This window comes from Podarcis melisellensis (genome assembly GCF_964234715.1).
Source record: "Podarcis melisellensis genome assembly, chromosome: 11".
NCBI lineage: Eukaryota > Metazoa > Chordata > Lepidosauria > Squamata > Lacertidae > Podarcis > Podarcis melisellensis.
In genome coordinates this window covers 48383277-48397845 of record NC_138543.1, presented here as the reverse complement: position 1 = coordinate 48397845, position 14569 = coordinate 48383277, and the positions used below count along the sequence as shown (strand labels likewise).

The window sequence follows — 14569 nt, the reverse complement described above, 5'->3', positions numbered from 1 at the left end:
CAAGAGCTGGTTCTCCTACTTTCCACTGTGTTTCTAAAATTAAAGGACAGGTGCAATATATAAATGAGACAAAAGAGCAGCATGTTTGACAGCATGTGCTTAGAATGCTTAATTCAAGAAGGTTATGAGTGAAATTGGTGAGAGTGTATGAGCACCCTGCTCCCGTGTAACTGAAAAAGTTGCACAGAGATCCGTTTATTTTTAGCGTGTTGAAAAGGTCTTGCGTCAAAGCAAATTTTAGGTCACGTTTTCCCACACAGAGCCGACCTTTCAAATAGGGATTTTGCAGCGGTTGAAGCCTCACTGTTTTCTTTTTTCTTATTTTTTAAAAGTTTTTATTATTAAAATAATTCAGTATTAATACACACATATTGCGGATATACAAGCATACATTTCATATAGTCCTTAAAAATGTTCAAACATACCTACACTCAATCCCACAGATAATTCCTTTTCCCATCACGATCCATCACCCCTCACCCCACCTTTGTGTTAGACTTCCAGTCTACTCAGTTGCAGTTTCTTTCCACTTCTATTACTTTCTTTCATACACCTTTCACCTAATTTCATGCTCTTTTTTCTATTACACATTGTTATCCATCTTATTTAGTATTTCAGTATTTAAAATGGAACTTGTTTATTCTAATAGGAGTTCTGATTTTTCAATATGGTTTTGCAAGTATCCTTTAAACACTTTCTAGTCCCTGTCTATCTTCTTTTTTGAGATTCTTCCCATTTCTCCCATTGTTTTGGATATGTTGTAATACTCCAATAATTTGGAAAGCCACTCTGTTTTTGTCAGTGTTATACCGAAGCCTCACTGTTTTCCTCTCTCCAGATTTCTCATATTCACTTCAGTACTTCCTTGCTGATGGTCTAGGGCAGTGATGGCCAAACTTGTCCCTCAAGCTGTTTTGCGACTACAATTCCCATCATCCCTGACCACTGGTCCTGTTAGCTAGGGATGATGGGAGTTGTAGTCCCAAAACAGCTGGAGGGACAAGTTTGGCCATCACTGGTCTAGGGGAACCTGTTTCGGCCCAAGGGTATGTCCCCCTTATGGACAGCTTTCCAGAGGCCACACGTTCCCAAGGCAGGGCCAGAGGCAAAAAAAATAATGGGTGGAGCCAGAGGTAAAAGTAGGCAGGGCAATGGGTACAACTTTGTACGACAGGCTACATTCCAATTATGCACATGCAAACATATATACACATATCTTCATTCTACATGCAGACAGGAAAAAGGCAGTTCACAGGCACATTCCAACCAGGCAAAAGAATGTGAGGAGAGTGAACCCTTGAGGGGCGGGGCCAAGGAAGAGCCACGAGAGGCCGGCAGCCTCCCCCCCCCAAAAAACTCTGCAGTTTCCTGCTCCTTAAATAGGGGTATCTGTGCTCACTCCAGATGCAAATGGCCATTCCTCTCCCAAGGGAGCACTCTGTGTGAGAGAATGATAAGGGTCTTTAATAGAGAAATCTAAGCACCCTTGCTAGATTACATTTCCCAGGGTTTCTTAAGTCAGAACCGCTATGCCGCTGTTATAAATGCATAATGCAGATACAGCATCTACAATGCATCTTCATAGAAAAAGGAGGAATGTGCAAAATGAGAATTTAATTATTATTTTTGCCGTTCCTTTCAAACATTCCTCCGGCTCCCCTTGACGTCCCTCCAATTCTTCAGCTGAATTTTGCTCCGGGTGAAAATTCAGTGTCAGTTCTAATGATAAGTGGCTGGTAATGCTTCCCTTATTAGGAGCAAGAGTCCTTTGTCTGCGTTTATGGAAAGGCACTGAAACCACCAAGATGATTTACAGCCTCAAGGGGTCGTTTGAAAGCCCATTGCCATGCAAGCACTACTTTCAGTTCTGCAAAGGTTGTTCTTATGAGCCTTAGAAATGAAAACGCCGGATTGCCACTGAGTGACCTACATATCTGGGCCTTTTCGGGTATTGCTTCCATGCATTGGGCTTATGTGTGTGGTTAGCTTCACCTACAATTTCACACTGCCCTGTGAGGCAGTATGAGGTAGTGGTTAGAGAGCTATATTAGTACCTGGGAGACCAGGGTCCAAATCTCTACCTGCCTGCTTTTCATTTGTAAGCCCCTTTGAGCAGCCCCTTTGTGGGACAGAAAATTGGGGTACGGTTTAAAAACCTATGCCAGTAATGCAGTCTTTTGGAATAAATGAAATGCCACAACAGACTGACGTTATGTCTTCAACTGCCTTTTTCTGTGTGTTTTTCTTTTAAAAGGATAATCTACAAATGCTCCATGTGCGACACAGTGTTTACCCTGCAGCCTTTGCTGTATCGCCACTTTGACCAACACATCGAAAACCAGAAAGTGTCTGTCTTCAAGTGTCCAGACTGTTCGCTTTTGTACGCACAGAAGCAACTCATGATGGATCATATCAAGGTGTGTGGGCTTCGTTTGGCAACCATAACGGGGAGCCACCAGAAGTAGATGAAAGTAGGTGTAATGATCTCTGGCAGGCAAGCAAGCCTGTAATGTAATGACGCTCCGGCAGTTTTATGCATGTTTATTTACAAAAAATACCCACCCAGAGCCCGGCTTCTTGCCTGCTCGCATTTACAATAGTTGGTCAGTCTGAATTTTCACCCCTCCCACACCAGGAACGATGCCAAATTCCCGCCTTTCCCCTCTTGCCCTTCTGTTGCCATCTGATATTATCCAGACACCAAAACGGGGACTGAGAGACTGGCCTGCCCCCTCCCCACTCCCACTTGACTGACTCAGACCTCTGCTTATCTGCTGATTGCCTAGCAGTGCTCTGGCTGCCGTACAACTCCTCCTCTTCTTGAGAGCTAACAGAGTCTTCCCCAGGAAGGGGGGTCGAACTGCCCTTTCTTGACTCTGTCAGCCAGTTCTCATCTGCAGAGTCAGACCCTCATGCACCTAGTTCGATTCCTGAGTCTAACTCTTCCCCTGCGCTCGGGGGGACGGGGACGTTCCTGACACCAGTTTAGATGCTCTTTTAATCACAAGGGGAGCAGGCTTGCGAACGATAAAACTGAACGCGTGAAACGGCATTATATTCTAGGAACCAGGTCACTAAACTGCTTAACCCAATACTGTCTACTCAGGCTGGCAGCTGCTCTTCTCCAAGTCTCAGAGCAGAGGACCTTCCCAAATCTTTGAACTGAACAAAGCCTGAACCTGGACCTTATGCCAGGGGTGCAGTCCGATGCCTTCCAAATGTTGTTGGCCCGCAGCTTTCATCAGCCGCAGCCAGCGTGGCCTGCAGTCATAGATAATGAGAGGTGTCCCAGCCTCTCCGCTATAGTACTACGGAGTTATGGTCGCTCCCTTAATCTGCATAGATTCTAAACTTCATGCAGATTACTATGAAGTTACAGAATCCACTTTCAGAGACTTTTTCTTTCTCTATATTATAGGTTAAAAGAAAACAAACCCCCACAATTTTTTCTGCAGTGGTGTTTTGAGGCTGACTACTACTTCTGGTAGAGACGCAGGTGGTGCTGTGGGTTAAACCACAGAGCCTAGGACTCGCCGATTAGAAGGTCAGCAGTTCGAATCCCCGCGAGGGGGTGAGCTCCCATTGCTCGGTCCCTGCTCCTGCCAACCTAGCAGTTCGAAAGCACGTCAAAATGCAAATAGATAAATAGGTACCGCTCTGGCAGGAAGGTAAATGGCGTTTCCGTGCGCTGCTCTGGTTCGCCAGAAGTGGCTTAGTCATGCTGGCCACATGACCTGGAAGCTGTACGCCAGCTCCCTCGGCCAATAAAGTGAGATGAGTGTCGCAACCCCAGAGTCGGTCACAACTGGACCTAATGGTCAGGGGTCCCTTTACTTTACTACTTCTGGTAGTTTCATTCCTTTGAACTTTGGTGTTTATAATGAGATATATATATTTATACTAAGGCATTAGGCAATCAGTAGCCTTTTCCCACTGGACTTCTGCTTTTAAGCTATTGGCTTTACCGCAGTGACTTTCAGCTTGTGTTCTGGGCAAACCCAGGGATTCCTCAGTGAGATTTTTATCCGTAGCGGACAACCTTGGCAGAATATAAGGGGAAAGGCTAGTCTAGAACACTCCCCCCCCGACATGGCAGCTCTCTCTGTGCAAGGTAATGGCGGGTAGGGGGAATTCAGACATGCAGTCCCCCATCTTTGAAGTGGTACAGTCCAGCTGTGTCATGTGGTTTTTGCCGCCTCTGTACATTGGCCTATGGGTGCCATGGATTCGTGAAACTTAATCTACAAGCATTTATTTTATTTTATTTATCACATATCTGCATTCCGCTTTTCGTCCAAGGAGTTGAAAGTGGCTTTTGTAGTTCTCCTCCTCCCCACTTTATCCTCGCATCAACCCTGGGAGGCTGGCAGTGAGTGACTGGCCGAAGGTCACCCAGTGACATAGCTGTCAACTTACAGATTTGAAAATAAGGGACCAGCAGCCTCGAAAATAAGGGATCAGCAGCCAAAATAAGGGATCAACAATTACTTTGATAAAATACATATTTTGTTGCATGCAAATGGCTTTAGATACCTATTAGGTCCATAAATTACCATATAGCATATATTCAACACAAAAAAGCAACAATTTGTTGTTGACAAAGGACAGCTGGACGTATAAAGGGCCCCATTACCTTCAGTAGCTTATTTAAGGGACATCCTCAATAAGGGACAGCAGCGGGACATGGCGCTGGGATAAGGGACTGTCCCACCAAATAAGGGATGCTTGACAGCTATGAGTTTCTTGACAGCCAGTGAGTTTTGTGGCAGAGTGGGGATTTGAACCCTGTTGGCTTCCTAGGTCCTAGTCCAACGCGCTAACCACTACTCCACACTGGCTTCTCCAGCCTTCTGCCTGCTGGTCATCACACCTTGTATTCTCTCTAGATAGCAAGTACCACCTTGCTTTGTTCTTTCTTTTTGAATTAGTCTATGCACGGGACGCTGAAAAGTGTCGAGGGGCCTCCAAACCTGGGTATCAGTTTGCCGCTGAGCACGAAGCCCACCACTCAGAACTCGGTCAGTCACAACAAGGAGGACTCCAAATCCGTCAACGGGACAGAAAAGACAGAGAAGAAGTCCCCCTCCCCTGTGAAGAAAGCAGAGCCCCAGAAAGTCCCTAATCCCGGCTGGACGTGTTGGGAATGTGATCGCCTGTTTACTCAGAGAGATGTTTACATATCCCACATGAGGAAAGAACACGGAAAGGTAAATTGCGGGTGTTGAGCGGAGAATTAGAAGATTAGATCTGGGCCGTTTTCAAGTTGTTGACGAAGCTGTTTAGCATGGAAAGAATTCGTCCCCGTTAGTCACCTACTTTTCAACCAAACCAGCAGTGAGGTTTATTGATTACACTTGCCTGTTGCTGAAAAGTTATTCTAAAAAATAATACCCCACCCTTAGCAAAAAAATAAATAAATCCCTTCACCATGGTGAAGCCCAGGACAAACTGACTGATGTCAATTCTGCATTGCTGGAATGGGCTCTTCCTCTCTTTCTAAGCCAGGCCAGGCAGATTTGATTGCATTTTAAGTAACCAGCCATCACACAATTTCAGCGAAAGAAAGGCCACTATTTAGTTTTATGTAAGCATAAATCTAGAGAACAAATAAGATCATGCATGCTAAAAGGCACAGGGTTATGGAGGGAAATAAAATACAAATCAACACAATGGATCAGCCTGGTTTACATTTCCTACGGCGCAGAAGGGAGAGTCAACGCTAGAAATTTTCACGAGTATGTTATTGCCTAGATCCATTAAGTTTTAAGCGCTTTTCAAAGTGTCGCCCACCAACTTGGATGGCTTGTGGAAGAGAAGGCTATAGAACACCACCAGCCACAATGGCTGTGATCTCCCCTGCACAGTTGGAAGCACATTGCCCCTGAGTGCCGTTTTCCTGGGAGTAACAGTGGGCAGATGGCTGTTGTTTCAGGCTTCTCCTAGGAATCTGGTTGGTCCCTGTGAGAGCCGGTTGTTCGCCTGGTTGAACCATTGGCCTCATCCAGCAGGCTGTTCTTATGTACTTAAAGCTGCTGCGATGAATTAACATTACAGGCGTGCTCTGATTAGTCGGTCCTATTGAGCAGAATGTGTCTGATCCTATTTTTATGCATTTTGAATAGGAGTACAGTCATACCTCGGGTTGAATGCGCTTCGGGATGAGCGCGTTCGAGTTGCGCTCCGCAGCAACCCGGAAGTAACCGACCGTGTTACTTCCGGGTTTTGCCGCATGCGCAGACGCTCAAAATGACGTCATACGCAGAAGCGGCGAAAAACGACGCGTGCGTGCGCAGACGTGCCGCGGCTGGTTACATTTGCTTCTAGATGCGAATGGGGCTCTGGAATGGATCCCGTTCGCATCTAGAGGTACCACTGTACAGCACAAAGGGCTTGTAATAAGTTACTTGGACCAGTGGTGTGGGGGAGGTACAATAAACAGAAAGGCCCCCTGTTCTTATTCCTCACAGATTGGTTTTCCTAGGCTCTGTGGTTTAACCCACAGCGCCACCCACATCCCTGGTCCAAAAACGAGTTTGCATGTTCCGGTGTTAGCTACTTGGCTCCATCTTGGCCACATGTAAAAACCTCTATTTGCTTTGTTTGCCATGAGTAATAAACCGTTAAGTTTATTCTTTCAGTCACCAGTCTTACTAGACTGTTTCCTTGGTCACGCTGCTGCAAAATATGTACCAAACTCCAAGCAGGGTGGGCAGGCAGTATGCTCAGTGTGGACAAAAAAGGCACCTCAGAAAAGGAATAGAAACAGAAGTGGAGAGAGGGAATGTAATGGAGTGTCCTGAAAGAGCACTGGCTGGCTGGAACCCTGAGCAGGAACACTCCATACTGTAATATTTTCTGGCAAGTCCCGCTTCTCTGAACTAATAACAGTCTTATTGACTCCAACCTGCTTTTGGCTCCCCCCTGCCAACGAGGCTTTCAGAGTAGTAAAATTAAAAAGAAGGAAGAAATTTTAAAAGCTCATAATTTTTCATGGTTGATGTTCAGCACAGGCCCCTAGGCAGGAGTAAAACTAATAAAAACCATGTCAGTTTTGCTGCCTTGGGTAGAAGGAGAGAGAGAGACGTGAGAGAAAGCCATATGGGAAATACCGCGAAAATGTAATAAGCTCAGAGGTGTTGGTAAAGACAGAAGAAAGCTCGTAATAAGCAAGCTCTCATGGGTTGGAGATGCTATAATGAAACACCCATGTAGCGGCTTTCAAAGATGGAAGCTGAAATAAAGCAGTGTGTGTGTGTGTGTGTGAATTGCTCCAGAGTAGGATAAATTCACAGATACGGGTCGTTGGTTAAAATGTTTTACTGCTTCTTGGGTCATTTATGTAGGTCATCATGCAGCAAGCCTTGTTCAGATCCACGTGCTGCTGTTTATCATTTGTGTTGCGAATGGCTACTAAAGCAACCTTGCAGAGAGAGCTTAAGGGGTTGCCTAGCAACCTTGGGTTTGGCTTGGGCCTAGCAAGCTCGTCAGCCAGAGGCGAGGAATGCCAGTGATGGATCCGTGTCCTGCAGGTGGACTGGTTAAGAGCATCACATAACTTGCTGGACACAGACCTCCTTCCATTGCGGTCCAGCAACCAGTTAGACCCTTCTGGGACTCACAGAGCAGCGCAAGAACTGCTGTATGTCCTCAGCATCTCATACTCTGAGGCAGGCTTCTCCTCCTGCACATGGAGGTTCCATGTATCCGTCATGGCTCATAGCCATTGGCTAGTCCCCACTTATTTTGGATTGGGAAGGGGGGACAGACACAATGGTCCATAGGTCAAATGACAGGTTTGTGAGCCACCTGTTCAGGAAGATCTGAGCACAGGGCATGGAAATAATGCACATGTATCCCTCCATATGTTGCTCTGCATTTAACAGCTGGCTTTTGTGTACGACGCCATTCCTCCTCTCGTTAGCTGATTTCCATTTTGCCTGGTTAATTTCCCCCACTCGATTGACTTCTAGGGGGCTAGGCAGAGCAGCTGCAACTGGTAATTGCAAATCTGGGAAAGTAGGTCTTTCAAAGCATTGTGTTTGTAGAGCCATCAGGCTACCTAGACTGGATCAGAATTAGTAAGGGGAAAGTAGCTTCCATTGCTTTCTAGAAATACTTTGCTGTACAACCCAACCCTGCTCCCTCTGGTGGACACACCACATCATAACGGTGCCCTGGAATGCGTCATGCTCGCGACATTGCTTTGTTTAAGGTAAAGTTATAAGTTAACTGGCACATATCGTAATGTACCTCCTTATTAAAAAAACGTTTTGACTTCCTTTCTTTGAAGCAAATGAAGAAGCATCCTTGCCGACAGTGCGACAAATCCTTCAGTTCCTCGCACAGCCTTTGCCGCCACAATCGCATCAAGCACAAAGGCATTAGGAAAGTTTACACCTGCTCGTAAGTTCTGCTTTTTAGAGTTCTGCGCAACTTTGTTCGTTATAATAATTCTTAGACCTTAAAAGAACAACAACCTGCCCTTCTCTCATTGAGGTAGCATATATGAAGACAATCTGCTTACATTTCAGCCTACTCTTTAGAGGAAATGAGTCTCCAGGTGGAGCCACACAGTGTTCTTCAACCTTTTGGTCCCCAAATGTCATTGGACTACAATGCCCATCATTTTCAGCTAGCTTTGCCAGTTGTCCGGAATGGTGGAAACTGGAGTCCTGCAGCATGTGAGGACCCAGAGTTGAAGAACAAGGTTCTACAGAACCCCGTGCTTGTCTGTCATGTAAGACTGCCTGCCACAGAGGAGGGATAGCCGACACGGTGCCCTACAGATGTTCTGGACTACAAATCCCATCATCCCTGCCATCAGCCATGCTGACTGGGCCCCATAGGAGCCCAGAACATCTGGAGGACTCGTTATGGTTTCAAACATCTAGTGGGCACCACATTATGTACCCTTGGTTGTAGAGGATTATGGGACAATTGCTAAAGTGTGTTCTCAGCACATGCATGGTGACAGTACTGAAACCAGAAGTGTGTCCTGGAATGCACCCAGCTGGTTCCTAAGGTAGCTTGTTGCTGGATAAAATAGGTAGCAGCAGTCAAGCTGCTTTTTATGCATCAAATAAGTTAAAATAGCCTGGGTGTATGTATGTGTAAGAGAGAGTGCTCCTATTGTTTTTCAGGTTGAATCCAAGTAAAACGTGTATGTGTGTGTTTTAAAGATTTACTTGTGTTGCAAAACAAAGGAAAGTACATATAGCATCTCCATTTTCGGTTCATAGAGTCTTTTCCACAGTTTGTTTACGTTCGCTAACCAAGTGCGATGTAATCCCATACATCCTAGAAGACAAAACAAAACAATGGGTGCAAATGGAGATAGATAACATCGGAAAAAGGCCTCCTCTAGTGTACCCATTCCTCCAAAACAAACCAAGGAAAATTCGCACAACACTAACCAGGTTCAAGGAAAAAGCAGGAAAACTGGCCCCATTCCCACTAATTTTCCTGGCCCACCACCCACTATTCCATCCTGCGTCCCCAAACCTTCCAAATAAAGACCTGGCAAGCTGAAAGCCTATATTGCCTCACCGACTTTTACAGAAGTAAATTATATTTTTGAGTACACCCATTGAAATCAGCAAGATGTGAGTTAGCCATGTTCACCCATTTTAAGGGCAGGCACTTGAGCACCTGTGCAAATACTGTTAGTACCAACTAGTTGATGGTCTGCTATGCAATTTAATTCATGCAGGCACTGTCCGGATTCAAGGCGTACTTTTACCAAGCGGTTGATGCTTGAAAAGCATATTCAGCTGATGCACGGCATCAAAGAGCCCGATGTGAAAGAGATGACAGAATCAAGCAATGTAGGACAAAGTGCCGTAAAAGAAGACGCGAAGGTGAGCTCTTAGTTGTATGCAAGTCCTGGTCTTTAAAAAGAAACATGGAATACCAGCTGAATAAACTTTCTGTGTCCTCTCAACAAATCAGAGTTGGGAGACTTGAAGCTTCTTTTGTCTTTTGAGGGGAAAAGTGAAGAAAGCACCTCCAACGTAAAAAGGGTTTTGTGGCCTATTTAAGGAGATTGGAAAGTGTTACTTTTATTGTTGTTAGCCGCTGAGCCCAGCTTTGGCTGTGGAGGGCGGGATATAAATAAAATTTTATTATTATTATTATTATTATTATTATTAGGCATCACAGATCCTTGCTATCTATCCTGGCCTTCATTTGTTTACCCATCTTTACCCCCAGGTCTACAGGGAGGCCCCCCTCTCAGCCATCCTGCCTCCTCTTCCTCCTCCTCCTCGTCCTCCTCCTCCTCACAGTAATCCCCTCATGCCACAGCCTGGCTTCCCCTCTCTCCTCGCTTCCTCCAGCTCCGCAGGCCTCTGTGCCGCCTCCTACTAGAGCAGCCGGAGCAAGGAGGAAGAAGGAATGCCTTCTGGGTTGGCTTTGGCATCGCCCACCGCTGCCTCTGCCCACGTTGAGGAGCAATGGCATGGCCATGTCAGTTTTGGGGGGTGAGGGGGAAGGAGGAGGAGAAAGGTCCTTCGTTTGGACTTTAGTTCGTGCCAGGACTCAGCGCCAGGAGTTGTTGTTTGGGGGCTCTGGCTGGAAAAAACACACCCTGGTGAGACCATTAGCCTGTTGATGCTAAGCAGGCATGGAAGCTTTGGGTTCCATAATGGAAGAAAGGGTGGCATGTGAATGGAAGTTCAGTCATACCTGGGGTTACAGACGCTTTGGGTTGTTCAATTTTGGGTTGTGCACCGTGCTGAGCCTGGAAGTAACGGAACGGTTACTTCCGGGTTTCAGCGCATGCGCAGAAGCACCAAATTGTGACCCGAGTGTGCGCAGATGCACAGGTTGAGAACGTGCATCCCACACGGATCATGTTCACAACCCGAGCGTCCACTGTAAATAAATAACGGTCGCTGTAAAACCTGTCCTCTGTGTCGGATACACCACTATGTTTTTGAAAGCCATCTAAGGTAGTAACCATCACCACCCCAAACACGAACCTTGGCAGAGAATTCCATAAGTTAAATTGTGCATTGTGTCAAGAAGTGCTTCCCAGTTGGCTGATTCCTTGGCTCAATGCACACACTTATTTCTAGTGCAGAAGCAGTGAACATTCATGAGAACAGCTACATGATCGTAGCTGGGTTGTTTATTTTAAAACTGATTTGTTCCAACTTCAGGTTCCCAGTCCGAAGCGTAAATTGGAAGAGCCTGTGCTGGAATTCAGGCCCCCTCGAGGCGCCATCACTCAGCCGCTGAAGAAGCTAAAGATCAACGTTTTCAAAGTCCACAAGTGCGCAGTCTGCGGCTTCACGACCGAGAACCTCCTTCAGTTCCACGAACATATTCCCCAGCACAAATCTGACGGCTCTTCGTACCAGTGCAGGGAATGTGGCCTCTGCTACACCTCCCACGTCTCCCTCTCCCGGCATCTCTTCATCGTACACAAGCTGAAGGAGCCCCAGCCCGTCTCGAAACAGAATGGGTCAGGGGAAGACAGCCAACAGGAGAACAAGCCCAGCCGCGAGGAGGAGTCGTCTGACAGTGCCGTGTCCGACAGGAAGTGCAAAGTTTGTGCAAAGACCTTTGAAACAGAAGCGGCCTTAAACACCCACATGCGAACACATGGAATGGCCTTCATTAAATCCAAAAGAATGAGCTCGTCTGAAAAATGACCCGCCTATCCCTCCCACCCCACACGCATATCCCAAAAGCGAGAGAAAGAAGAAGAAGCCTTCTCTACTTCAGAACGTGACTGACCTTTCTTTCTTTCATTCATTCATTTTTGGTACAGAAAACCTGCCACACAATGGAGATAACAGCTCTTCACACGCTGTTGCAATATATTCTGTACCGAAAATAATATCTTCTTCACCTCATCGCTAGAGAGAGAGATATATAGAGAAATATATATATACATAGATATATATAACCCCCCTAAAGACTTTTTTTTAAAAAAAACAACACTCCACGTGAAATAAAGCAGTATTTGAGTTGAACAGAGTTTGTATATATTTAAACAGATAATTTTTATACTCTTTGTTATGTGTTGGTATTGGTATTTAGTGGGAAATCCTTGTTTCGTTTTGTTTTTAGGTTTTGGTCAGTTGTTTTTGTTTGTTTTTTCCGGACAGCAAGTTTGTTTTAAAACAGAGTTCTTCATATTAGGGCATTGCTTAGGTTTCCATTAAACCGCTTTGTGGGGGTGGTCCCTTTCTGATGTCACTAAAACATCAAGGGAACACGCCCGTCTGTCCCATAACTCTATGATCATGCTAGAGGTCACATGATTCCCCCAGCTCTTTTCCATGTTACCATCATCCTTCCTGGAAACCGTGGTTAATTCTGGGATGGTAAGGAGCTGTACCATGTGTCATTGGACTGCCCACGACCTAGAATTTCTGAAATTTCCAGCGTTGTGTGTGTGGAAACGTTGCACATTGTGGTGGCTCACACACCTCAGCATTGAAGTCACGAGGAAGCCTACGAATATATATATATACACCCAGGGGAGGATTGACAAAAGTGCACTAGAAAGCAAAAGTTAAAAGAAGATAAATGAAAGGCAAGTCGCTTTTTTGTTTGTCTGGTTGCTTTGTAGTTACTGAGTGGTCCACTGGATTTATGCCCCCAAATAACGTTCTTAAAGATCAGGAGGATTTAGAATAATTTTATTATGGCCTCTTGCATGAGGTGCTTTTTTGGAAGATCTTCCCATATTAATGTGAGAGGGCATTTCCGTGTAGACAACACATGTGTAGACAACACATTGGCTACAGAACCCAGCTGCAGTTTCCTGCAGAAAAGCCCCCCTGAAATAATGGGAGCAGCCCCAAAGCGCTATCCTTCCTTTTCATCACTGCTTACGTGTAAGGAATCCCCTGGAGGGTCTGAGCTGCTTGTGTTTTAAGCATCATGCTCTTTTGCTCTCCTCCACTGCGCTTTTGAGAGAGATCCTTGGACTCTTTCGAAAGCCCTGTTGAGGTGCTTCAGTATTTTGCTGCTTACCTGCTCCCAGTTAAACAAATATGTAGAGTACTGTGAATTGAGTTTACAATGGTGGAGAGGCAGGGAGAAGGATCGTGCGCTGTGTCATTTCTTAAACACTACATTGAAAAGCCCATGAAATGATGTCTATTTTGTTTGACGGAGAAGGCTGAAGCCTGGATGCTTGCATAATATGGTAGGGTTAGGCCAGTTTTATGTCAGATCAGGTGCTTGGAGGCGTAGGATAAATTTGTTGCCCCCCATTGAAAAGCTAACACCCCGTAGGTCAGACTATGCATCCATTTAGCTCAGTATTGTCTCCTCTTGTTTCGCAACAGCTTTACCAGGATCTCAGGCAGAAAAAAGGGTCTTTTCTGTCACCGGCTACCTGATTCGCTTTAACTGAGGCTGCCAAGGATTTGCTTCCCTCTCCTACAGATTTTGTTTCCATTGCTTATTGAAACGTAGACTAGATCGGACACCAAAATGCACAACCAGGAATCTGGGAGGCTTCCTAGAGCTGCCTTCCTCTTCCGGGTAGAGTTCTGCAAAGAGCGCTCAGTCCCCACTTTCCCATGCTCACATGGGAAGTCTTAAAGCAAAGGACAAGGGATTTGGACAGGTGGGTAGGGCAGCCCACCTGTCCATCATATAATGCACAGGGGGGTTTGCCCTTCCCACCTGCCAAAGCTGGCACAGTCCCATCAGTCTCAGCCAGCAAGGCCCAGCCCTGGGAGATGCTGAGAGTTGTAATGATCTGGACCACAGGGAAGGCTGCTCTAAAGATCGGGCCGGTAGTGTAACCACAAGACAGTGAGCCTTGCAAACCATGGTGTTCTTATATCGGTTCCTGTTATGTGATTTGGGAATAGCATGGACTGTGGGAACGAGGGATTTAGTGCAGTGCTGTGTGTAGAAAGCAGCAGTTCTTAACATATTCAGCAGTTCTGTTGCATAAACAGTATTAAGCAGTTGTTATAAAGAGGGCACCTGGCACAGAATCCTGTATCGTTTGAAATACTCTTGTTTTACTCTTTTTAAAGCAACTCTCTAGTTCTCAGAGGATGGCTGTTACATTCTCAGAAGCCAAAGGACAGTATGAAAAGGATTTCCTGCAGCTAGGCTCTAGCCACTAGGAAATAGTGTTCCTGTGTATAGGGTGGTTCTTTGCCACTCGCTGTGACTAGGAGAGACATTTTAAATCATGCAAGGTATATGAGTATAAGTAATTTTCATCACTTACACAGGTGGCAGAATTCAGTTTTTGTTGATGCAGCGTATACATAATGCAGGCCTGAATTTGTGTGAGCTACCTTCATAGCAAGCAATGGGACTTGCCTCTGGTGCTGTGTTTTAATCTGAGGCTTGAGTGAACTCTTAATGATTGATGAGCTTCTGAGACAGGGTGGCCAAACAAACTATGATTGAGGAAGGGCACTGGAGTCATATGTAATGCCAGATCTAAAACAAACCAAATGTTCGTAAGCTAGCAACTAACCATTGCTTCAGACTGTGTTTTGCTGGTAGAAGTAAACAAATAGAAAACCAAAATACAATTAAGCTGCTGGGCAGGCTTCACACATAACACTATGCCATTGTTCAG

At 45.6% G+C, this 14569-nt stretch overlaps 1 protein-coding gene across 12 annotated transcripts in view; it reads left to right on the top strand.

Annotated features, from left to right (window-relative positions):
• ZNF532 (zinc finger protein 532) overlaps window positions 1-13737 on the top strand; it is a 51050-nt gene extending 37313 nt beyond the window's left edge. For all 12 annotated transcript variants that reach the window (XM_081929573.1, XM_081929583.1, XM_081929576.1 and 9 more), the window contains 5 exons: window positions 2255-2417; window positions 4929-5207; window positions 8291-8403; window positions 9710-9857; window positions 11160-13737. In XM_081929573.1, coding sequence (XP_081785699.1) covers window positions 2255-2417; window positions 4929-5207; window positions 8291-8403; window positions 9710-9857; window positions 11160-11654 — 1198 coding nt within the window. In that variant the 3' untranslated portion in view covers window positions 11655-13737. The remainder of the gene's footprint in view (window positions 1-2254; window positions 2418-4928; window positions 5208-8290; window positions 8404-9709; window positions 9858-11159) is intronic.
• The last annotated feature ends 832 nt before the right edge of the window (window positions 13738-14569 follow it).